Source organism: Coenobita brevimanus, chromosome 8 (genome assembly GCF_032717465.1).
Source record: "Coenobita brevimanus isolate Jiangsu-jjx chromosome 8, ASM3271746v2, whole genome shotgun sequence".
Lineage (NCBI taxonomy): Eukaryota > Metazoa > Arthropoda > Malacostraca > Decapoda > Coenobitidae > Coenobita > Coenobita brevimanus.
This window is the reverse complement of record NC_136961.1, coordinates 32,690,434-32,717,227: the sequence shown is the minus strand read 5'-3', so window position 1 is coordinate 32,717,227 and position 26,794 is coordinate 32,690,434. Positions and strand designations below refer to the sequence as shown.

Below are 26,794 nucleotides of genomic sequence, written 5' to 3'. Positions count from 1 at the left end.
TCATACATACTCTTCACAGGATTCAACAACTTCCCATCTACTCCATATATTCTTAATACTTTCCACAATCCTTGTCTATCCACCCTGTCATATGCTTTCTCCAAATGCATGAAAGCCTCATACAACTTCTTTCCCTTCTCTTGAAACTAAGATCTAAGAAAGAATATCTGATCTACACAACCTCTTTCCTTCCAAAAGCCTCCCTGTTCTTCTCCAACTAATTCCTCTGTTCTTTCCCTAACTCTGTCAATAAGTATCCTACTATACACTTTTCCTATTACACTAAGAAGACAAATGCCCCTATGATTACCACACACTTCTTTTTCCCCTTTTCCTTTGTACAAGGGAATAATTATACCTGACTATGCTGAGTAAAATGTATTATTCAAGACCTAGCCAGTTGACTGTATACATGAGTTTATTGCTGCTTCCTTACACTGTCATACTCAGTACTGTAATATGATATAAACCCTTCTTTTGCATATCTGGGATGATGGTGTATTATTTTACTTAATTCGTGCAATAACCAGACGATTTTATTCAGCACTGGAATGATGTCTGCTGGTGCAGGAAGTTTCGTCTTAACCCCTTAACCGTGGGGCATCACTTTCGTGAAGCTCAGCCACAATGGATCATACCGGGGGGCGTCACTTTTGTGATTCTGTGTTATTTTGAATTATCCCGGGCTCTCAAGTGGTGGCTTGTATCATCTATCATTACTGCCAATGTCCGACACTAGTCAGCACTCCAAATCTCATCTGTACACCCATCCATTGTTGACATTTTAGCAATTTTACCCTCTTTGTGACTCCCCTCCCTACCTGCCCTCCATTACCCTGTCCTCTCACCTCCCATGCCGCGCTGCACTATGCAAATTTCTCCCGGATTTTTCCACAGATTTCATTCATTGAAATAAGCCCTATGCCCTATACTTATACAAAATAATATATACTAAAAAAAAATAAGGTAAGTGATAGTGTTATACACCAGGAATTGGCTAATTATCACCTGACAACACCTCACGTGCATTCATTCACTACATTACCACGGTAATTTCCCCTTTGAATTATGCCTTGTAATCGATGTCTGTAATAAAAATATATATCAGAAAAGAAGGGAGAAGCCTAAGTGACATTTACATTTACCTGGAACTACCTATTTCTTTATGTATTGCCGAGATTTTCTACCTATAAAAAATTAGCATGTAAGTTAGCAGCAGTCAGCCTCAGTGTCATTGTCAACCCTTGCCTTCTCAGATAAGCCACGGCATTTAGTTCCTTGTCCTCCGCTGTAGTGAAACTATGTCGCACTCGCGCCCTGCCATTCCTGCCGCTTCTGCTCCCATTGCAAAGGGCCCCATGACCTCTACCCCTAAGAAAAGTAGTGAGGGAAGCAGGAAAGGACTTAGTGACTCTGCAGTGGCACGTGAACTTGCAGAATTGTCCATGGTGATGATGGACAGTGATTTTGACGATTCGGGTGAATCATGTGATGAGCCGGGTGAGGTAATCGTGCCAGAAATTGCTAGTACGAGTGCTTCAGTGTCGGAAGTAGTCTCTAGCTCCAAGGGAAAGGATCCGTTCGTGCAGCAAGGCGAGGAATTGGGAAGGGAGTGAAAAGGTGGCGTGTTAGCCCCAGAACAATGCCCCCGTGTGACCCAGCCCGCCATGAGTCCCGAGTGCATTCAACTCCCCATTCCCCAAGCCCCACTTCACTCATTTCTTCCTCATCGTCGGCTGAGTTATCTCAGGAGTCTTCGTCGTCAGAGTCACCACCAGCATCAACAGTGAAGGCAGGCCGTAATGGAAGAGGTAAATCCAGGACTTTGAAAAGTAGAGTTGTTAGTAGGGTAAGGGCTGCTAGTGCTGTACGGCAACCCAGGGTCAGTGCGAGTGACCTTGAACGAGATAAATCTGCCTCACAGCCAACCACCACCACCATCACCACCACCCGCCCTACACTGCCACGACAGGGAATCCTGGACGCCTTCACGTGGACGGAAGGGTCAGATTTTGTGCCTGAACATTTAGTGTTTGATGAGAGCTCCTCAGGAGTTCAGCCTGCCTTCACTATTGATGATAGTGCTGAGTGTATGGACTACCTTTTGGCCTTCCTAGATGACGAAGTCATGCAGCACATATGTGATGAGACCAACAAGTATGAATCACAACGTGCTGCAAGTGGTACAGGTGCAGCCAAGATGCAACAGTGGTCCATGCTGGGAGTGCAGGAGCTGTATGTGTTCTTTGCCCTCATGCTTCTCATGCCACACTCCAAGAAGCATGAGTTGGAATAATACTGGTCCATGGACCCCTTACTACCCTCACCCACCTTCAATAAGTACATGGCCAGAGATCGCTTCCGGAACATTATGGGAAACCTGCATTTTGCCGACAATGATGTACCTTCCCAAACCGACCCACTCTGGAAGATCCGGGAGATTCTGAGCAGAATGAAGGATAAGTTTATGTCATTCTTCCATCCCTTTCAGAAGGTTGTCATTGACTAATCCTTGGTTTTGTTCAGAGGACGTCTTCGGTTTGTTCAGTACATTCCAAGCAAACACCATCACTTTGGAATTAAGTTCTTTGTACTGTGCGACTGTAAGATGGGGTACATCCTTGACTTCGTCATTTATTCAGCCAGGACTGTCGATCTGGATAAAACACACCACCTTGGCTTCTCAGGCTGTGTAGTGAAAGTGCTCCTTGAAAAGTATTTTGGTGGGAATCACATGCTATATACAGACAACTACTATACAGCACCGAAACTTGCCAAACACCTTTCTGAGCACGGCATTGGCTCCTGCGGCACTGTCAAAAGTAATCGTGCCCACTTCCCCAAATTCACAGAGGCAGGAACCTTGCAGCGAGGAGACGTGCACCTATGCAAGTCTGAGAAGATGCTGGCAATACAGTGGCATGACAAGAGGGTCGTGCACATGCTCACCACCATACATAAGGGGGAGATGACAGACAGTGGGAAGGTCGACCGTAGGACAGGCGAACCTGTGATGAAACCTGATGCTGTGTTGGACTACAATATCAACATGAGGCTGGTGGACAAGTCCGACATGATGATTGGTGAGATCGACTGCCTCAGGAAGAATACTAGGTGGTACAGGAAAGTTTTTCTGCACCTCATAGATATGACGATGCTGAATGCCTTCATCCTGTACAAGATGAAGGTCAAGCCACCCAAGTCCTTCTCCCTGAGGTTGTTCGCCAGGACTTGTGTCCAGCAGCTGCTGGAAAGATATGGTAGGGTGACAGCAGCAACTCCAAGGCGCCATCCAGTAACACTTCCCGACCGACTTGAGCAGAGGGCGTATATGGATCGGCACAGACTGGAGCTTATGCCTGCCACAGGGAAAAGGAAGGCTGCGATTCGCAGGTGTCAGGTGTGTGCACATACCACCCGCCGCACACCTGAGCACCTCTTGTCAGTGCGCTGAGTGCCAGGTTCCCCTCTGTGTTACCTGCTTCTTTGATTACCACAGCCAGAAGCAGTTCTAACAGTGCAAGTGTGAAAGGAGAATAATGTGGAAATAATGTGTAAATAGCAAGTGAAAACAATGGATGTTTAGTACATATGATTGAACAGTGTATTATAGTTTTATCTTACTGAAAGTGACAGTGAATAACATAGTGTAAGTAAAATAGAAAGGTAAATATTGAAAACAGAATAGAAAATATAAATAGTAATTTAAGTAATTAGTAATATAAGAATATGAGTACAAATAATTTATGTTATAACAGTGAAAGTGAATCCGTGGCTCTACATATTTTACTGAATGAAAAATTGAATGACTTCAGTGACTAAACTAATACTACTGAAGGAAATTTATGGAGAAAGACTCCAGATATATATAGGTGTGATATAGTAATAGAAATATAAAGTGTGAGGGGTTTTATGAATAATAAATGACAGAGTACCAAGAGCGAACTAGCGCAAGTGCGACGATCAGACGCGCTCGTAATTTCCATTGCTCTCACAGTGTTTTTTTTTTTTTTGGAGTATGGATCCCAAACTACTTGAAAATCATAGAGTAGTGTTTATAGTGTTAATATCTGGCTGTGGTAATCATATTACGGGTTGTCAGGAAGTGTAAAGCGGAGACTTCATTACCCAACTTCAGAGGTCTCCACAAGTCCTACGGTAACCAACGAAGGCTCAACAAACATTCCAGGAGAAAGCTGTAGGTATGTGCCATAAGTATATTTAATTTTAATATTCTAGGTCTAATAACTGATTTTTGGCAAATATTTTTTGAGAGTCTGTCGGAGCCTGAATAACCCCGCGGGACACGCAAAACATTGGTAAACATGCCCGCGGTGTAGGGGTTAATAACTCTCCTTCTCTTACTGCCTCCTTTCAACCTTTCTCTCTCTTAGCCACACTGTTGTATCTTAATCTCTTTTTTATTTCTACGTCAGTGATGCTCTTCTGAACTGTCTGCATGTCGTCCATTACGGCAGATGTGTAGCATCCATCTAGCAGCAAACTTTCACCACCCTTTGTCCAGCTCTCTAATAGAAGAATTAACCGAAACCACCAGCTCTTCATGTATGCAACAGGTCAACTCTGGAACTGTCTTTCTCTGTCTGCATTTCCTTCTGCCTACGACCTCTAGTCTTTCAAATGCAATGTGTCCAGACATCTCGAAATGAACAGACATTGAATTGGGCTTTTCGTTTTTTTTTTTTTTTTTAATTCACGGACGTAACAACGTTGCAGACTTCTGTTCTCTGGTTCCTTCTTCAGTTCATTAAAAAATTATATATAAAACGTAGGGTTCGAAAAGTTCCTATTACCCGAAAAATCATTTTCTGAAAGTCGCATGAAATCAAGGTGAATTATACATCATTGGACTGAGGAGGCGAGACTCTTCAGCTAGTTCAGTTTAACTCTTTTTACTCCCACCAAAGCATCTTAATGAGAGTGATGTGTCCGAATAACAATAATTTTACTCCTGTCTGCACTCACTTTCACCCATCAAATTTGGTGGGTAGACAGGCCATATCCCTAGGAACAATCGCTTATCTTTTGGGACCTATCCGGATTGTATTACAAATTCTGCATCTGGAAAACCCTTTTTGCGAAACCTTAATCAATGATGAGAAAACCTAACCCATTATGAAGAGTGGTTTGGAAATAACGTTGACCCTGTCGGAGAGATATGCTCCATTGAGTGCCCCTCTAGTTGTTTGTCTATTAACAGGATTACTCAAAAACTAAAAGAGATATGGACCAAATTTGTTGGGTAGGTAGCCCATGTCCCAAGGAACAATGGATTAACTTTTGAGACCGAAGTTAGTTTGTTTGTCTGTTAGCAGAATTGCTCAAAAACTAGAAGAGGGATTTTGACTAAATTTGGTGGGTAGATAGCCCATGTCCCAGTGAACAATAGAGTAACTTTTGTGACCGATCCGGATCGTATTGCAGATTATGGATCCGAAAACACTTTTTGCCAAACCCTAATCAATGATGAGAGAACTTAACCCATTTTGAAGAGTGGTTTGGAAATTATGTTGCCCTTGATAGAGAGATGTACTTCACTGTGTGCCCCTCTAGTTAATATCTGCATTCATTTTCAAACACCGTTATGTAAACGAAAGTCAGTACAGCCTCATCTGCAGTTGAAGTGTCCATTTTCCCCGAGTGTGTTGTTTTGCACCAGGTACTCTTACGTGAGAGCCGCCGACAGAGCATGGGGCGCCAGGCTGAACAATGGGTCGTGGACCGGCATGTTGGGCCTACTGATGAGGGAGGTAAGCTGTAACAATTTTTTTCATATGCTTCTTTCCACTTTCCGCCTTGCTTCATTTACATGATGTTGTGGTAATGTTGTGGTGTTGCAGTGGTGTGAGGTATTGGTATGGTGATCGTGTTGTATGGTAAGCCGATGGTGGTGTGGTATGCGGTATTTAAATTAGTGTTTGCACACGCTTCGCTAGTGAGGGTGTTATATTTTGATTGGTGTGTTTTGTGTGTGTGTGTGTGTGTGTGTGTGTGTGTGTGTGTGTGTGTGTGTGTGTTTTAGCAAAGGAACACAAAGTTTATATTCAGTTTAAACCAAAATTGGTGGATGAGCTGAGGGTAAGTGACTGACTAAACTTATTGCTCTTAGGAACAAGAGGTCAAGGTCACAGGATTAGGTCAAACGGTGAATTTGGGAAATCATTTGTGGTAGATGGTGGCGACCATCATCCACTCACTTGATGTAGTGCTGCCTACTGCTTTCTTAGCCTTTATCATTCTTTTTGTGTGCCTGCCCTCCTCTCTTCCTATTTCTCCCATCTTTCCTGTCGCTTCTTGTTGCTTTTCTTTACAGGTGGCTTTACATTGAGTGACAAGCCAAATGGTTTCCTGTAAGCCAAGAAACCATTTACAACGCTGGGTGGTAACCATATAACCAAACCATACGTGCTCCCTACGTGTCAACAAGTGGGTTGGTGGAGGATTAGTTCCCCTCCCCGTAAAACAAATAACTCAAAGTCAAATGGCTACCCCTTACGGGATTATGGCGTCTGGCAATAGATAGATAGATAGATCTTAAACAGTTTTTACCCAATTTAACACAAAGCGTAGGGGAAGGGTTGAAGGTAAGGCAAGAATGAAGTGATTCATTTTCTATAAAAGCCGATCATAAGTCAAGATCACAGGGGCAGGTCATAGATAGACCTGTGTGTGTGTGTGTGTGTGTGTGTGTGTGTAATCAGTTTTGACCAGAGTTAATCACAGTTGCTGAAAGGATTGCCGACCAGTCCAAACATAAAACCTTTTTTTTTTTTTTCTTTTAAGAACAATAGGTCATGGAACAAGGTTAAATAATGTTTTTCCAATTTAGACTAAACAGTGTCGTATATCAGGGTTTAAGGGGAAAAAATGTTTTTGATTTGATTTGAACCAAACTTGATTGAACAGTTAAGGGTCAGGCAAGAACAAAAGGATTCATTTGTGAAAACAATAAGTGAAAGGTCAAGATCACAGGGCAAACTATAAAATGCAACCTATGTCTCTCTGTGAATAACATAACTAAAACAACTTTGATGTGTTTTTGGATCAGAATAGGTGGATGAGTTGAGGATCACCCTAGAGGTTTATCTCTTGTTTTTGAGAACAATAGGTCAAAGTTCATCGTCACATGACAAGGTCAGCTTAGAATGTTTTTATCTAATGTATACAAAATTGTGTGGACAGATACAGAGTAAAACATGGATAAGGAAATTCGATTTTTAGAATAATTCAAAGTTTAAGGTCACAGGGAATGTTCAAAGTTCAGGGTCACCGAGCAAGGTCAGCTCAGACACTTTTGAGCTGGTTTGAACCAAAGTGGGTGGAAGGGTTAAGGGTTAGGCTCGAATGTAGCAAAATTTATTTTCCCTGAAAGCAGTTAAAGGTCAAGGTTACGGGGGAAAGTTTAATATTGGCCCTTAGACCAGTTGGTGGGTATGGATATTGTGCTCTCCAAGTGCTCTTTGTTGAAAATTATTGTCTTATGATTGATACTGCAATCATTTTTAAATAATATAAATCGAGGTAGCTTGTGCTGAATAAATTCAAACTGATATTGTGCTGAGATAGAATAAAACCCAGCAGATTTAGAAAAAAAAAAATTACTTTTACAGGGGAGACGGTGGCTGCATCGGTAGAGAGATGGCCTGCAGTCCTACCGGACCCAGGTTCGAATCCCCACTGGGGCAGGGAACAGTTTAAGGATTTGAATTTCGTTAAATCCGACATGTAAAAATTCCCCTGCTAATACCAATACACCAGTCCTGTATGAGACAGCCCTAGCATGTATTAAATATGGACGGTGGGTGTTAGCGCCGAAGTGGTGACATGTAGAGGTGTATGGTATGTAGGAGGACTACTGGGCCTTGATAGCAGGCTGTGAAGCTTATGCCCAGCGTCGGACACACACACACACACACACACACACAATTGTAAACTCTGTGTCTATTTGTTTGCCTGTTTTTTCAGTGCATGTGTGTTTTGGCATATAGTGTGCAAACAAGTGTTTGGCTATATGGATTTGCATTAGTGTAAAAGCAGAAAGAGAGATGATGGCTTACAACCACGATCTATGGAGACGAGAAAAGACAGACATATCAGTACTTCAGATTGCTGACACTTCAGTTGGACAGCAGCGCAAAGTTTATTATGCCAAAAAGTGTTTTTATATCAAGATATGCCAATATATATATATATATATATATATATATATATATATATATATATATATATATATATATATATATATATATATTGTTACGGAACAGAGAAAGATAATGAACACTTCAAGTGAGAATACTAAAATCACTACTGTCCCGCAAAGTTCCAGGTTCAAAACAAAAGACTTTGGTAAAATTACAAGTTAAAGTTTAATGCTCAAACTAACAACTAAACATTCAGGACTCATAAGGATAATGTAATGGCAAAACAGGTTACATATATGGTTAACTGCAATAGCCTCTATTAACACGAAATTAGCAAGAGCAAATTTATCTAAGTCCGCCCTGATAAAATGAGAGCACCGGATAATGCTCAGTTAAAGCAAGATATAATATTATTACAGATACAAAATATTACCAACACTGGCTGACAGCAAAAACCTTACCAGGCTCACGAATTAACGTCCCATGCCACACAGTACAAGAAAAATGGCAACAACACCCATACTCAAATTATACAGCAGCTAGATGGCTGGAGACTACCTGAGCACTCACAAAAATAATAATACACTATACAGGGGAGGACAGAGATGTGAACAAAATGAGGAGTAGATCTAAGTGGCAGCTAATGTAGAGACTGAGCTCATTATATAGGGGGCCGACGAGCTTGATTCAACTTGTAAGAAGGACGAGCAAATGAAGGGACAGGGGACAAAGAGTTGACAATCCTGCTCTGAACAACAGAAAGAACGACTTACTCTACTATAAGGGGGAGAAGGGGGGAGTGAGGTAGAACACGCAAGCCTGGTCGCTATGGAAGCCACGTGGCGAATCGTGATCAAACCTGCAGCATACTGTACATTAGAATTATACAAAGGATGATGATATCATAGGGTATGTAACACCTCCCCACAAAGAAAAAGAAATTTACAAAGGAAATTTCTTATTACTCTAAAACAATCTGTCTAAAGTCTGGATAAGCAATCTGCAATAACATTTTCTTTCCCCTTGACATGTTGTATGTCTAATGAATACTCCCGAAGAAATAGACTCCATCTTGTCAATCTCTGATTTTTATCTTTAAACTTACTAAGGAATTTCAGTGGGTATGATCGGTATAAATTACTCTGGGGTCAAAACCAGAACACAAATAAAATGAATAATGCTGTAAACCCAAAATCAAGGCCAAAAGCTCTTTCTCAATAGTTGTGTAGTTCTTCTGAGGTGGAGTGAACTTCTTACTGTAATAAGATACAGGGTGTTCAATACCCTGATCATCCTCTTGCAGCAAAACAGCCCCAGCTCCTGTATCACTTGCGTCAACAGCCATCTTAAAAGGCTTAGCAAAATTCGGATTAGTGAGCACTGGCTGACTTGATAGGATAGCTCTAAGTTTACTGAAAGAGGATTCACAGTTATCGGTCCAGACAAATTTAACTCCCTTTTTCAGTAGGTCTGTAAGTGGTGATACAAGAATTGAAAAGTTAAGAACAAATCTCCTGTAATAACCTACCATTCCCAAAAATCTTTGTAGCTCTTTCCTACTTTTAGGTCTGGGAAGATCACTTATAACCTGAACATTAGCTCCTGGTGGTGCAACGTGTCCATCACCAATTACGTACCTAAGGTACTGAACTTTAGCTTGATCAAACTCACACTTTGATAAATTAGCTAGAAGATTATCCTGAACCAAACGCTCAAGAAATTTACTGACATGGCATAGGTGATCTTTCCAGTTGTCACTGAAGATTAATACATCATCAATATAAACAACACACCCTGCCAAACCCTCTGTTACAACATTCATGAGCTTCTGAAAAGCGGCTGGTGCATTCTTCATACTAAATGGCATTACAGAACATGCAAAAGTCATTCCTAGTGTTACAAAACATGAGATCTCCCTAGCACGTTCAGTCATAGGTACTTGCCAATATACCTTTGACAAATCAAACTTACTTATGTACCTAGCCTTTCCGACCTTGTCTATGCAATTTTTCACGTGAGGGAGAGGGTAAGTGTCTGTTTTGGTTATCTGATTAACACGTCTGTAGTCGATGCAAAGCCGCTGTGACCCACCTGGCTTAGGGACTAGAGTGACAGGAGAACTCCACTCGCTCTGACAGGGCTCAATCATCTTGTGGTCCAACAGGTAGCCAAGCTCCTTCTGGATGAGAGGAACTTTCACTGGGTTCACACGGTAAGGAGGCAGTTTAATTGGCTTTGCGTCTCCAACATCGACATCATGCATCAACACAGTGGGTCTTCCTGGAGTGGCACGGAACACTTGCAGGTACTCCTGCAGTAATGTCGAAAACTCCTGCCTTTCCTCGGGAGGTAGATGAGAAAGCTTAGTCTGGAGATCATTCATGATATCAGGATTCTTCCTCAAACTATCACTCAGGCTCATACTGCATGGGAGAACTTCACTTGCAGACTCGGGTGGAACAGCTACAGTGCAGACTGGGTTATTTTCGTCCCGCCTGTGATATAACTTTAGCATGTTGATGTGACAAAGTTGCTTGTTCTTTCTACGATCTGGTGTGGCGATGACATAATTGACATCACTGAGTTTCTTCACGAAATAAGGACCACTAAACTTGGCTTGAAGAGCTTCCCCATGCACTGGTAGCAGAATCAAAACCTGATCTCCTGGCTGAAAGTGGCGTAACCTGGACTTCTTATCATACCAAGTCTTCATCTTCTCCTGAGCTGCTCCTAAATTCTCTTTCGCCAGCTGTAAAGCAGTGGACAGCCGTTCTTTGAACTTCATCACATACTCTAGCAGGTTGACGTCATCTTCCTCCAACAGCCAGCATTCCTTGAGTAGCTTAAGGGGTCCTCTTCCTTCATGGCCAAACAGTAGTTCAAAGGGTGAGAAGCCGAGTGATTCATTTGGAGATTCTTTTGCTGCAAATACAACGAATGGAAGACCTTTATCCCAGTCTTTCTGATGTTCCAAACAGTATTTCCTGAGCATCGATTTGAGTGTTTGATGATATCTCTCCAACGCTCCTTGGGTCTGGGGATGGTAAGCTGAAAACCTGATCTGGGTGATGCCCAACTCTTTCAGAGACTGCTTGAAAACATTTGACATGAAATTACTTCCCTGGTCTGACTGTACCTCCTTGGGCAGACCAAACTTGGTGAAGAACCCTAGCATTTCCTTAACCACGTTCTTTGCTGAGATATTTCTAAGTGGAATGGCTTCAGGATAACGAGTAGCCATATCAATCAGGGTCAACACATAAGAAAATCCTGAAGAAGTCTTAGGAAGAGGGCCCACAATATCCACCAACACACGGGTGAATGGCGCCTCAAAAGGAGAAATGGGAACTAGAGGTGCAACCTTTTCGGTCTGATTACACTTCCCCACAACTTGACAGATGTGACAAGACTTACAATACCAGGAAACATCTCTGAAGATACCTGGCCAGTAGAAGTGTTTCAAAATGCGTGCCACAGTCTTCCTCACTCCAAGGTGTCCTACCAAACTGGAATCATGAGCCACTCTAATGATATCCTGCCTACAAACATGAGGGATGACAACTTGATGTACAACCTCCCACAGTCAGCTGATGCTGTTGGGGGTCTCCACTTTCTCATAAGTACTCCTGACTTTACATAATAACAAGTAGAAGCACCAGCTGACTCTTCCTCACTGCAAGCGGAGTTAGCTAGACCTTTCAACTCAGGGTCAGCAACCTGCAACTCAACCAACTCTTGATGAGACAAATTATCAACACTACGGGGTACTGCCTCATCTGGTGAGTGGTCCAAATTAGCAAGAAAAGTGTCAGCTAGGATAACGTCATCATCATCATTATCCTCTAAGTCACAAGTAACTTTAGACTTAGCCCTAGTGACAGCACATGCAGAGAAAACATCAGGGACATCACAATCCTGGGTCGCAGTCACTGGTTCACTAGACAACTGAGGAGCTGGACACACTTGACTTCCACCAATATCATTTCCAAGTAAGAAAGTTACCCCTGACATTGGGAGTGTCTCAACCAACCCAACCATAAAGGAACCATTAACAAAACCAGACTCTAAATTCACTCTGCACAGAGGGACAGAGAAGTAATTATTCCCTACATCTTGTAAGATTACAGTTTCATCAGAGGAATTAACATTAGAGCCTAGAAAACTGGTCAGCATAAGGGATTGGCAAGCACCTGTTTCACGATATATTTTAACTGATTTCATGTCATTATTGTCCAGAGGACTGACAAATTCATCAGACAGGAAATTAGCACATGAACTCTTGAGAGTGTCATCCACGTTATTGCTCAAAAGAGGAGCTTCATCATGAGAATTTAATTTACCCCTCAAAGCAGGTTCAGTTAACTCGGTTAAAGAATTCTGGGAACTCTCAAGGGTGGACACTAGACCAACTGACTGAATATTTAAAGACTCCTTTTTGTTCACATTACGCTGTCTGCTGAAACATTTCTCCGTAGTATGACCAAGCTTACTACAATAAGTACATTTACTTTTCTGATCTAGAGGTGGAGATGATATTTACTTCTCGAGAAACATCATCTTTATTCTCTTTCCTGTTACCTGTACTCTGAGTAGAGGCAACGTACTTACTCTCAGCTTTCCTTTTTTCTTTAGAATATCTCTTGTGAGTGAAAACATATTCATCAGCTAAAACTGCAGCATCAGACAAATTATCTATTCTTTTCTCATCAAGATATAGGCTTACATCTTTATTAATACACCTTTTAAAGTCCTCCAGCAAAATCATCTGTTTAAATTTATCAAAATCAGAATTTACATTCTTAGAATTTGACCACTGCTCTAACAGATCTTCTTTGATTTTTGCATACTCAACATGGGGTTGCTTATCTTGATTATAAGTTGTCCTAAATTTTACTCTATAGGCTTCAGGAACAAGCTCATAGGCCTTAAGAATCAAGCTCTTAACTACATCATAATTATCAGATTGATCCTGAGGCAAAGATGCATAAGTTACTTGAGCTTTACCGGTGAGAACACTCTGAAGGAGTACTGGTCAATACTTTTTGGGCCAATTAAAACCTGTAGCTACCCTCTCAAACAACTGAAAATACTTTGTTAAATCAGATTCATTAAAAGGAGAGACAAGTTTAACACTTTTAGCCACATCAAAATCATCAGAGCTAGATGATCCAGTTCCACCTTGATTCATGCGATACTCATGTTCTGCCTGAATCCTAGCAAGTTCAATTTGTGCCTGAGCCTGTGCCTGTGAATGTGCCTCCTGAATACGAGCCTGAAACTCAGCCTTCTTAGCACGAGCCTCCTGCAGGACTAGCTGTAACTTAGCTATTTCAATCTGCGTTTGCTCATCTGGAGGAGTTACATTAAACAAGCTTTTATTAATCATGCCAACAATTTGACCTTTAGAATGATGAGAGCGAACAGCAATTCCCAATTGTTGAGCAACAAGCTTAAGTTCATTCTTTGTTCTGTTTTCTACATCACACACTGTTTGCACATTTGACAAAAAATCATTGGCTTCATCAAGAGTAGTAATAGTAGACATCATGAATAAATCACAGTCACAAAATATCAAGCAATATCCTTATGATAATATCCTGAATATCCTGATAAGAGGTCGCCAAATTTATGTTACGGAACAGAGAGAGATAATGAACACTTCAAGTGAGAATACTAAAATCACTACTGTCCCGCAAAGTTCCAGGTTCAAAACAAAAGACTTTGGTAAAATTACAAGTTAAAGTTTAATGCTCAAACTAACAACTAAACATTCAGGACTCATAAGGATAATGTAATGGCAAAACAGGTTACATATATGGTTAACTGCAATAGCCTCTATTAACACGAAATTAGCAAGAGCAAATTTATCTAAGTCCGCCCTGATAAAATGAGAGAATCGGATAATGCTCAGTTAAAGCAAGATATAATATTATTACAGATACAAAATATTACCAACACTGGCTGACAGCAAAAACCTTACCAGGCTCACGAATTAACGCCCCATGCCACACAGTACAAGAAAAATGGCAACAACACCCATACTCAAATTATACAGCAGCTAGATGGCTGGAGACTTCCTGAGCACTCACAAAAATAATAATACACTATACAGGGGAGGACAGAGATGTGAACAAAATGAGGAGTAGATCTAAGTGGCAACTAATGTAGAGACTGAGCTCATTATATAGGGGGCCGGCAGAGCTTGATTCAACTTGTAAGAAGGACGCGCAAATGAAGGGACAGGGGACAAAGAGTTGACAATCCTGCTCTGAACAACAGAAAGAACTACTTACTCTACTATAAGAGGGAGAAGGGGGGAGTGAGGTAGAACACACAAGCCTGGTCACTATGGAAGCCACGTGGCGAATCGTGATCAAACATGCAGCATACTGTACAGTCACGCGTACTAATTTCTGCTCAAGGGTTACCCTTTCCTTCCCCCCTCTACCCTGGACAGAGGGAAGGGGGGAATCGCGAACAAGTCTACCCCGACTTCTGCCCCCAACTCCCCCACCCTCCACCTCCAGCTGCCAGTTACTGATTAGACGCAAATTTTCTCATGTCCTGTAAACATGACTAAACTGTCGTCGCACACGCTTTCAACGGCCAAGATTTTGACTATATTTTTATAATAAATTATTACCGTATTGAACTGCATTCTCAAATTGAAAGTATTCACCATCATTGTAATCCAGTGTCGTCTGCTGCACAATTCTGGGTTCCAGTGCTTACCTTTTCACTTCCCCCAGCTCTCTCTCTCTCTCTCTCTCTCTCTCTCTCTCTCTCTCTCTCTGAATTTACTTTTCCCACTCACTCTTTCTTTTTAAATCTATATAACTTTCTCTTTGCTTCTCTCCCCCTTCTCTCTCGTTCTTTGTCTTAAGTCTTCCCCACCTTAGGCCTGATCAGCAGTCAGTTATACCGTCACCGCTCCTTCGTATATCGTGTGCAGGCAACATTTATCACACACACTTAGGTCAGATGTATGGAAAGCTAATTTTTTTTTATATATAATTGTATTTCTCATTATGTGCCAAGTTCAAATAGAGAACACCAGACCAATATTCGTAATTTTTATTAGAGTGACCGTTCCACTTCACATAGCTGGGTAGCTGGGCTTATAAACTGCACACACACACACACACACACACACACACACACACACACAACTTAAATTTTGCACTGACAGCGTGGCGACTACAAATATAGTCATTCTAACAACTGGATCTGCTGGCTCCAAACCTTCCCTGTCCCGGTCAAACTCCTCATTCAATAACCGGTTATTGAATGAGGAATTTGACTGTGACAGGGAAGGTTTGGAGCCAGCAGATCCAGTTGTTAGAATGACTATATTTGTAGTCGCCACGCTGTCAGTGCAAAATTTAAGTTGTGTGTGTGTGTGTGTGTGTGTGTGTGTGTGTGTGTAGTTTATAAGCCCAGCTACCCAGCTATGTGAAGTGGAACGGTCACTCTAATAAAAATTACGAATATTGGTCTGGTGTTCTCTATTTGAACTTGGCACATAATGAGAAATACAATTATATGTATAAAAAAAAAATTAGCTTTCCATACATCTGACCTAAGTGTGTGTGATAAATGTTGCCTGCAGACGATAAACGAAGGAGCGGTGACGGTATAACTGACTGCTGATCAGCCCTAAGGTGGGGAAGACTTCAAACAAAGAACGAGAGAGAAGGGGGAGAGAAGCAAAGAGAAAGTTATATAAATTTAAAAAGAAAGAGTGAGTGGGAAAAGTAAATTCAGAGAGAGAGAGAGAGAGAGAGAGAGAGAGAGAGAGCTGGGGGAAGTGAAAAGGTAAGCACTGGAACCCAGAATTGTGCAGTGGACGACACTGGATTACAATGATGGTGAATATTTTAAATTTGAGAATGCAGTTCAATACGGTAATAATTTATTATAAAAATATAGTCCAAATCTTGGCCATTGAAAGCGTGTGCGACGACAGTTTAGTCATGTTTACAGGACATGAGAAAATTTGCGTCTAATCAGTAACTGGCAGCTGGAGGTGGAGGGTTGGGGAGTTGGGGGCAGAAGGTGGGGTAGACTTGTTTGAGATTCCCCCCTTCCCTCTGTCCAGGGTAGAGGGGGGATGGAAGAGGTAACCCCTGAGCAGAAATTAGTACGCGTGACTGTACATTAGAATTATACAAAGGATGATGAAATCATAGGCTATGTAACAATATATATATATATATATATATATATATATATATATATAGTAGAGAGAGAGAGAGAGAGAGAGGAGTGGACTGTAGCAACATTTAGAGGAGTAGACTGTAGCACCAGTCTAGCAGGGCAGTACTCCCGAGGTGGATGGAAAGCTGATGACAGGGAGCGCTGGACCTCCCGTTTCATCAGCCCTCAGGATTAGTTCTTGACCATCCCCCTTTGCTGAATTTTTTCAGTGTCTCAGTTACACAGAGAGTAGGCCAGCATGCTGTCCAATACATATTTCTCTATCTACACCAAACTACATGCACAGTACACACTACACTTCTTTTTCCAAAATTCAAAAAATTAAGGCATCTCATTACCCAGCCTCGGAGTCCTCGGGGGGGGGGGACCATAAATGCCCTCATCTTCCGCCTCTCTCCCGGTGATGACTCGAGGTGCCTGGAACCACTGTCTGACTCTCTTCTTTGTCATTTCTGCAACATTCGCAGCCTTTCCTCTAACTTTCGCTCTGTTGAGCACCACCTCTCCTCATCTAAACCTCACCTTCTTTTTCTAACTGAGACTCAACTGTCTGAGGCAACTGACAGCAAACCCTTTTCTGTATCCTCCTACTTTCTCTATACTCATTTCAAAGCCAAAGGTGGCTGTTGCGTATATATATGCAACGACTTATCTTGCTCTCGTGTTTCTGAACTCAATTCTTCTGAATTCTCTACACTGTGGCTTCGGCTTTCCTATCATTCTCTGACTAAATATATCTGTGCTGTTTACTTATCCCCTAATTCTACTGGCTATCAAAAATTCTTTGACTATCATACTTCTACGATGGAACACATTCTATCCAGATCTCCTTTCTCTGAAATCTCCATTCTAGGAGATTTCAATGTTCACCACAACCTTTGGCTCTCCTCTCCTTTCACTGATCCACCTGGTGAACAAACCTACATCTTTTCTATCCTTAATGACCTAGAGCAGCTTGTACAGCACCCTAACCATATCCCAGACAGCCTTGGAGAGAGCTCCAACATACTTGACCGCTTCCTTACAAATAATCCTTCTGCTTACACTGTTAATCTTTTCTCTCCGTTGGGCTCCTCCGATCACAACCTTATCACCTTAACCTGTCCTATCACTCCGGTATGGCCTGTGGACCCTCCAGGGAAATGTAATCTGTGGCATTTTGGAGCTGCGGATTGGGAGCCCCTCAGGCAGTACTTCTTTGATTTTCCCTGGAATGATTATTGCTTCCATGGCCAGGAGCCATCTGAGTGTGCCTTGCGCATTATGGAGGTTATTCTCTCGGGGATGGAAGCATACATTTACTTTCTCATATCCTTTGACTAACGCAAGAAACCCTTGGTTTAATCACACTTGTTCTAATGCTGTCTGCAACAAGGAGAGGGCCTACAAATGGTACCTGAGCCAACCCACCCCTGAATCACATCATCTTTACGTTTCTGCCCAGAATCGTGCTGAGTCTGTTCTTTGCTCTCCTAAAAATAATTTCATTCATACTAAATGCTCTCAACTCTCCAACTCGAATTCTTCCCGCTCCTTCTGGCACCTTGCCAAAAATCTTCCTAACAACTTTACCTCATCATCCTTCCCTCCTCTTTTCTACTCTGATGGTTCTGTAGCTATTTCTTCTGCTGATAAAGCAGATCTCTTCACACAGACTTTCTCCTCCAATTCTACCTTAGATGATTCCAGTGCTGTTCCTCCATCACTTCCCCCCTTTGACTTCCTCATGGCTGACATTAAATTTCTTCAGCTGATGTATTTTCTGCCATCACTGGCCTCAATATTAACAAGGCATATGGGCCTGATGGGGTCCCTCCTGTTGTTCTCAAGAACTGTGCTTTTGTGCTTACACCCTGCCGAGGCAAACTCTTTCGCCTTTGTCTATCAACTTGAACCTTTCTTTCTTGCTGGAAGTTTGCTCTCATTCAGCCAGTCCCAAAGAAGGGTGACCACTCCCAACCCTCCAACTATCGTCCAATTGCTTTAACGTACTGTATTTCAAAAGTTTTCGAGTCAATTCTCAATACAAAAATTTTAAGGCATCTTTCCTATCACAACCTTCTTTCCAATCGTCAATATGGGTTCCGTCAGGGATGCTCCAATGGCGATCTTCTCACCTACCCTTCAGACTCTGGTCATCCTCCTTTCGGGACTTGGGCGAAAGCTTTGCCATTGCACTTGACATCTCAAAGGCTTTCGATCGAGTCTTGCCCTCTTACGGTTTCTATCCTTTTATCTGTGCCTTCATTGCTAGCTTCCTTTCTGGTCGTTCTATAGCCTCTGTTGTAGACGGTCATTGTTCTTCCCAGAGATCTATCAACAGTGGTGTTCCTCAGGGCTCTGTCCTAACACCAACTATCTTCCTTTTATTCATCAATGATCTTCTAAGCTGTACATCTAACCCTATCCACTCATACGCTGATGACTCCACCCTTCACCTTTCCATTCGGTTCCCACAAGGCCCATCTCAGCAGTTACTTCAACAAACAAGGGATGAGGCTATGGCACACCAAATGTCTGACTTGGCTCGTATCTCTGACTGGGGTAAAAATAACCTGGTTGTTTTTAATGCATCTAAGACTCAGTTCTTATACCTATCAACCCGACAAAATCTTCCACAGGTATACCCACTAATATTTAATAATATTCAGCTTAATCCTGCATCATCCTTGAACATGCTTGGGGTTTCATTTACTCGGGACTTATCTTGGAAAGATCATATTACATCTCTTGTAAAATCTGCTTCCAAGAGATAGGGTGTGCTAAGCCGACTCCATTCTTTCTTTACCCCTGCACAATTGTTGACTCTATACAGGGGTTTTACCCGCCCCTGTGTGGAGTACTACTCTCATGTGTGGGGAGGCTCCCCACATACAGCTCTTCTCAATAGGGTGGAGTCAAAGGCTTTTTATCTCATTAACTCTCTTCCTATTACTGACTCCCTTCAACCTCTGTCTCTTCGCCGCACCGTTGCATCTTTATCTCTTTTCTATCGCTACTTTAATGGTCACTGCTCCTCTGAACTGTCTGCTTGCATTCCTCCACCTCTACGACGGTCGTGTAGCACCCGTCTAGCAACAACTCTTATCCCTTTTCTGTCCAACTCTCTAATGCAAGAGTTAACCGTTACTCCCAGTCTTTCATTTATGCAACAGGTCAACTCTGGAACTGTCTCCCTCTGTCTGTATTTCTTGCTGCCTATTATCTCCAGTCTTTCAAACGCAGTGTGTCCAGGCATCTCTAAATGATCGGATTTTGAATTTGGCTTTCTATTGTATTTTGTTTTTTCTCTTGGAGGGAACTGTCATTACGGGCTTATGGCCTTTGGTTCCTTCTTCCTTGCATAATATATATATATATATATATATATATATATATATATATATATATATATATATATATATATATATATATATATATATATATCCATCCATCCATCATTCGATCCTACTTTGCCCCATGAAGAGCGTAGGAGCCCGGGGCTAGGCAGTTTGTCCTGACATTTAAGATGAGAGTGACCAACCTCACTCATCCCTGAGTGGTATTACACATGAGCAATAAACCCCAGCCACCCCTTGGATATAAACCTTCACCGGCTCAATCCGATTGGAGCACAATAATTACCAAATAAACCACCAGGTGCCAAAATTTGGTTATATGGTTACCATCCAGCGTAGTAAATGGTTTCCTGGTGTACGGGAAACTATTTGGCTTGTCACTCAGTGTAGAGTCACCCAAAGGCAGAAGGAAGAGGAAAGAATGAAGGAATGAAAGACAGAAGAGGGAGCGTAAAGTCACCCTTAGGCAGAAGGACAAGGAAAGAATGAAGGAAAGAAAGATAGATGAAGATGGAAGGAAAGAAGGATGCAGGAGAGGACAGGGCAGACACCCGAGAGTAGCACTATATTGAGTGAGTGGATGGTGAGCGACCCCACCTACCACAATATATATATATATATATATATATATATATACAGATAGATAGATAGACAGACCGGTATTAAGTATATGTAGGTAGCTAGTCCTCTTGAAGGCAACTACGGATGAAATTTACAGCAGCCTCTGCATTTACGACTTCTTGGCTGATCTGCTCAACTTTCCTGACGATGGTGTGTTGGGCTAGAGTAAATTCCCACAAAAGTTCTCCGAAGGACATGGGGAGACTATTCCTTGAGCAGCAGTTTATTGTACAAGCTTTCGACCTACACAGGTCATCCTCAGGTACAAACTGACGAGAGCATGTACTCAGACAGATTTTATACAGATACATGGGGTGGGAAGGAGACGTGCGTTAGCGTGAGTGGTCGGAAGTAGTGGGTGCCAGGAAAATAATTAATGACTACGTCAGTACCATCGACAAATGACGACCATCTAGACCTCACAATATTTTACAAAAACAAGAAAACTCATAGACTCCCCATGAAAAACAGCCCCAGGACCGACACCTCAGTGCTTCAGAGAAGTCACCTGGCGTATGAATATACTTGCACAACAGGGAACTGTGCAATCCTGCCCTCCACTTACATCGGGATGACCACTACGAAGCTCTGAAGATGCCTGACACTCCGCCTATCAAATGGAACCCCAAAAAAACACGCATAAGAGGCCCACGGCGTCCGTCTCACTCGAGAAATGTTAGTCAACGGTACCTCCATCCTGCAGACTGAACATGACACACGCTGCCTACAGATCCTAGAAGCCCTCTATATCAAGGACAAAAACGCATCTTTAAATCCCAAATTAGTGACATGTAGGCTAGATTACACCCACCCTCGGAAATTTTCAATGCTGATATTAAGTTTGTGAGGGAGGGAGATTTGCTGTGATTTCCCGTAGGGGCGGTGCACATGCCTCAGCACCTGAGCTGCAAAGTGCTGCTTGGCTGGCACCCACCACCTCCGACCACTCACGCTAACGCACGTCTCCTTCCCACCCCATGTCTCCGAATACAATCTGTCTGACTACATGCTCTCGTCAGTTTGTACCTGAGGATGACCTGTGTAGGTCGATAGCTTGTACAATAAACTGCTGCTCAAGGAATAGTCTCCCCATGTCCTTCGGAGAACTTTAGTGGGAATTAACTCCAGCGCAACACATCATCGTCAGGAAAGTCGAGCAGATCAGTCAAGAAGTCGTGAATGCAGAGGCTGCTGTAAATTTCAACCATATATATATATATATATATATATATATATATATATATATATATATATATATATGTAGTTAATTTCACTGATATTTATATATATACTAAAACTTTTATTCCTCCATCATGACTCAAAAGAGTCGGGTTTAAGGGTTGCAACAATTAAGTATGCAAGGAAGCAGTATAATTTAACCCACACTTTACAATATATAACACATATTAGACACTTCAGTGCACTGGGCAGTTACAAATCATTATTTTGGAGACTTCCACAGGTTATGCAACGCAGCGGCTTATTCCTCGTTATTTACATATCTAGTGAACCACATGACTTGTTCACACAAGAACTTGGCTCAGACTTGTTGATCGCAGGAAGTTGGGGTCTCATTTAATCATGTCCCTCCCCAAATGCATAACCCTGTTTTTATTTTCATTTCTTACCACAAAACAAGCCGTGAGTGGTGGGGTGCTTAGATTTCAGTCACACTGATTCTTAAGTAATGATGTTGTAAACAACGACCAAATACATTCTGCCCCTCAGCACAATCTTTCTGCTACGTTTAGAAAAAAAAAAAGTCACATAAACATATACGTCACTCCCAATGTTAACTTGATAAATGATGGAGTGACTCCATCTATCTGTCAAGCACCCAGTCCTTGATTTTTTTTTTTTTTAATGCGAGGAAGAAGGAACCAAAGGCCATGAGCCCTCAGTAACAATTCCCTCAAAGAGAAAAACAAAATACAATAGAGAGCCAAATTCAAGATCCGATCATTTTGAGATGCCTGGACACACTGCGTTTGAAAGACTGGAGATCATAGGCAACAGGAAATACAGACAGAGGGAGACAGTTCCAGAGCTGACCTGTTGCATAAATGAAAGACTAGGTGTAACTGTTAACTCTTGCATTAGAGAGCGGGACAGAAAAGGGATGAAAGTTTGCTGCCAGACGGGTGCTACGCGCCCGTCGTAGAGGTGGAGGAATGCAAGCAGACAGTTCAGAGGAGCAGTGACCATTAAAGTAGCAATAGAAAAGAGATAAAGATGCAACAGTGCGGCGAAGAGACAGAGGTTGAAGGGAGTCAGTAAGAGGAGGAGAGTTAATGAGACGAAAAGCCTTTGACTCCACCCTATTGAGAAGGGCTGTATGTGGGGAGCCTCCCCACACATGAGAGTAGTACTCCACACAGGGGCGGATAAAACCCCTGTATAGAGTCAACAATTGTGCAGGGGTAAAGAAAGAGCAGAGTCGGCTTAGCACACCCAATCTCTTGGAAGCAGATTTTACAAGAGATGTAATATGATCTTTCCAAGATAAGTCCCGAGTAAATGAAACCCCAAGCATGTTCAAGGATGATGCAGGATTAAGCTGAATATTATTAAACATTAATGGGTATACCTGTGGAAGATTTTGTCAGGTTGATAGGTGTTGGAACTGAGTCTTAGATGCATTAAAAACAACCATATTATTTTTACCCCAGTCAGATATACGAGCCAAGTCAGACATTAGGTGTGCCATAGCCTCATCACTTGTTTGATGAAGCAACTGTTGAGATGGGCGTTGTGGGAACCGAATGGAAAGGTGAAGGGTGGAGTCATCAGCATATGAGTGGATAGGGTTAGATGTACAGCTTAGAAGATCATTGATGAATAAAAGGAAGAGAGTTGGTGATAGGACAGAGCCCTGAGGAACACCACTGTTGATAGATCTAGGAGACGAACGATGGCCGTCTACAACAGCGGCTATAGAACGACCAAAAGGGAAGCTAGCAATGAAGGCTCAGATAGAAGGATAGAAACCGTAGGAGGGCAGTTTGGAAATTAAAGATTTATGCCAGACTCGATCGAAAGCCTTTGAGATGTCAAGTGCAATGGCAAAGCTTTCGCCAAAGTCCCGAAAGGAGGATGACCAGGAGTCTGAAAGGTAGGTGAGAAGATCACCAGTGGAGCGTCCCTGACGGAACCCATACTGACGATCGGAAAGAAGGTTGTGATAGGAAAGATGCCTTAAAATTTTTCTATTGAGAATTGACTCGAAAACTTTTGAAATATAGGACGTTAAAGCAATCAGACGATAGTTGGAGGGTTGGGAGTGGTCACCCTTCTTTGGGACTGGCTGAATGAGAGCAAACTTCCAGCAAGAAGGAAAGGTACAAGTTGACAGAGAAAGGCAAAGGAGTTTGCCTATATAGGGTGTAAGCACAGAAACACAGTTCTTGAGAACAACAGGAGGGACCCCATCAGGCCCATATGCCTTGTTAGTACTGAGGCCAGTGATGGCAGAAAATACATCAACTGAAGAAATTTTAATGTCAGCCATGAGGAAGTCAGAGGGGGGAAGTGATGGAGGAACAGCACCGGAATCGTCTAAGGTGGAATTGGAGGAGAAAGTCTGTGCGAAGAGATCTGCTTTATCAGTAGAAGAAATAGCTACAGAACCATCAGAGTAGAAAAGAGGAGGGAAGGATGATGAGGTAAAGTTGTTAGAAAGATTTTTGGCAAGGTGCCAGAAGGAGCGGGAAGAATTCGAGTTGGAGAGTTGAGAGCATTTAGTATGGATGAAGTTATTTTTAGTAGAGCGAAGAACAGACTTAGCACGATTCCGGGCAGAAAAGTAAAGATGATGTGATTCAGGGGTGGGTTGGCTCCGGTACCTTTTGTAGGCCCTGTCCTCGTTGCAGACAGCATTAGAACAAGCGTGATTAAACCAAGGCTTTCTTGCGTTAGTCAAAGGATATGAGAAAGGAAGGTATGCTTCCATGCCCGAGAGAATAACCTCCGTAATGCGCAAGGCACACTCAGATGGCTCCCGGCCACGGAAGCAATAATCATTCCAGGGAAAATCAAAGAAGTACTGCCTGAGGGCCTCCCAGTCCGCTGCTCCAAAATGCCACAGACGACGTCTCCCTGGAGGGTCCACAGGCCGTACCGGAGTGATAGAACAGGTTAAGGTAATAAGGTTACCCTGTATGGACTGAACCAGGCTGAGCTAGGCTATTTAGTTTGATTTACGGCGTTATGTGAACAATAACCCCCAACCAACCCTCGGATTTAAACCCTTGTGAACCCTCTAAACCACCAGGAGTCCCACTGATTATACAGTTACCATCTGTTACAGTAAATGGCTTCCTGGGAAACTTGTACCTCACTATATACTCACCTGAATGTGGCACAACATATGGTATGTGGATGTTGGATGCCCTCGCACACACAAAAAAATGCAATTGTTAAAGCTGTGCGACAGAGTCAAGATTCCGGGGGTTTGAATGATGAGTGAATGAGTGTCTGGCTCAGTTCATTAGACATTGTGTTGATAGTTTTTCCTTTTTGTGCACTCTCCTCCCTGGTTTTTGCACGCTATCTCAACTCATCCTTATGTGGGCGAATGAGGTAAGGATGATGATAATGAAAAGCCAGCAAAGAAAGGATAATGCTAAAATTCCCCAGGGTCATATTATAACAATGTATGAAAGAAAAAGTACTTTCATTGGTTTAGCAGTGAATGTACTGCCAGACTGAAAGACAGAGTAAACTTTGAGTCTTTGCACACACTTAACTGTAGATAACCGAGATTATAGTCTCAGGAAAGTATATTTCCAATTTCAGGAAGTAGACTTGGCCCTGGGTCCATTTGCATATGGCTGGACTAGATATACTTGGATGGATTTCTCACGATATGTGTCTCAAGTTACATACAAGATTTTTGCTGCCCGTGCTCGTCCTGAAGTTGATCCGTGGGGCTTCCTGCTGCCTCTGTCACCACTGGTGTGGGCTGCCTTGATGATGGCGCTTTTAACAGTGATCACTACCATGCTCTTCTTACCATCCTGCCTTCCCACTAGCACACAACACACAGAAAGGCGTGACACGAATATTTTTAACTGTGTTCGGGTTCTTTTCCAGGAAGGTAACTTTCATGAAAACTCTGAAAAGAAACATTTATGAATTAAGAGTTTGTTGGGCATTAGATCCAAGTATAATGTGCAGTCAGGGAATTCAGTATTATCGTAGTTTTGTTAGGAGATTATTTAATACCAACATAGCATAACCAAAGAATAAACTGAAGTAATAGCTATCCCGAACTCTTGGCCTTTTTCTTTTCTACATTAAACTGAGGAAAGTATTTATCTAATAGTATAGATAAGAATAATAATATTTTTGCACGTCTGGATTACTCAACTAATCGAGTGATAGTGATATTTTTTTTTTTTTTTTCTAGATTATCACTGATAAGTGCAGGCAGATCTCTATATGTAGTTTGCACAGTAGTATGATATGTATACACAACTGATCTAATCTTTACATGCACATGAAGATTTTTTGTGTCCAAACAGACATTGGAACAACTACAGGCTGGTGGTGGTGGGAACGAGTGGTGCTGGGGGTGTGGATGCTGATGATATTGGTGCTGACTCAGAGCTACACTGGCAACCTTATGTCCCTCCTGGCAGTCAGACACATTATTAATCCTTATGAAGACCTCAGAGATGTACTTGACTCTGGCGTTGGGATAATTCTTGTGGAGTATAATGTGAATACTCAGTATTTACGTGTAAGTGTTATGATTACAGCCTTACTCTGGAAAATATCCTTATTCCTAGGAGCTAACATTAATGCCACAAAAAATCAGCACATATATGGAGCAATAACCAAGACTTCCCACTTGATTACATGTATTTTTTTCCTGTTTAATCAAAAATCTTCAGTCTAGGCGAATATATAAATTTTAAAAAATATTTGACTAATATTTGTATTGATTTATGTATCTTCCTTTAACTGTTTACAGCAACCTACATGACCATTGTATATTACACCATTTAATATAATATAAAGTGGTGGCACAACAATATTTAGCCCTGGAGTCCCCAGCAAAGCGGTGGGTGGGTGGGCATAAATACTAAACATCAGGTACTTTCCAGGTGACTACCAAATGAGATGTCCTTGATCTTCTTTTGGAACCTAACTTTTCTTTTGTGCAACATTCGCAACCTTTCCTCCAAGTTCCTCTCTGTTGAACACAACCTCTCTTCCTCTAAACCTCACCTTTTCCTTACGGGAATTTGATCATCATAGGCTTCTGATAGCACACCAGTGAATCCTCCTAATTTTATATGCTCATTTCAAAGACAAGTTGGCTGTTGTGTGTACTTGTATGTATGCAACAACTTAACTTGCTCTCGTGTTTCTGAACTTGAGTCTTCTGAATAATCCAGAACATTGCTGTGGCCCTTGTTACTCGCTCACTACAGTTGTTATCTTACCGGTATG

At 42.1% G+C, this 26,794-nt stretch overlaps 1 protein-coding gene across 1 annotated transcript in view; it reads left to right on the top strand.

Annotated features, from left to right (window-relative positions):
- The window catches only part of LOC145407385 (uncharacterized), a 138,899-nt gene that overhangs the window by 34,536 nt on the left and 77,569 nt on the right, over positions 1–26,794 (top strand). Inside the window, exons 7-9 of the mRNA XM_080278324.1 lie at positions 5,681–5,771; positions 25,133–25,433; positions 25,861–26,078. Coding sequence (XP_080134450.1) covers positions 5,681–5,771; positions 25,133–25,433; positions 25,861–26,078 — 610 coding nt within the window. The remainder of the gene's footprint in view (positions 1–5,680; positions 5,772–25,132; positions 25,434–25,860; positions 26,079–26,794) is intronic.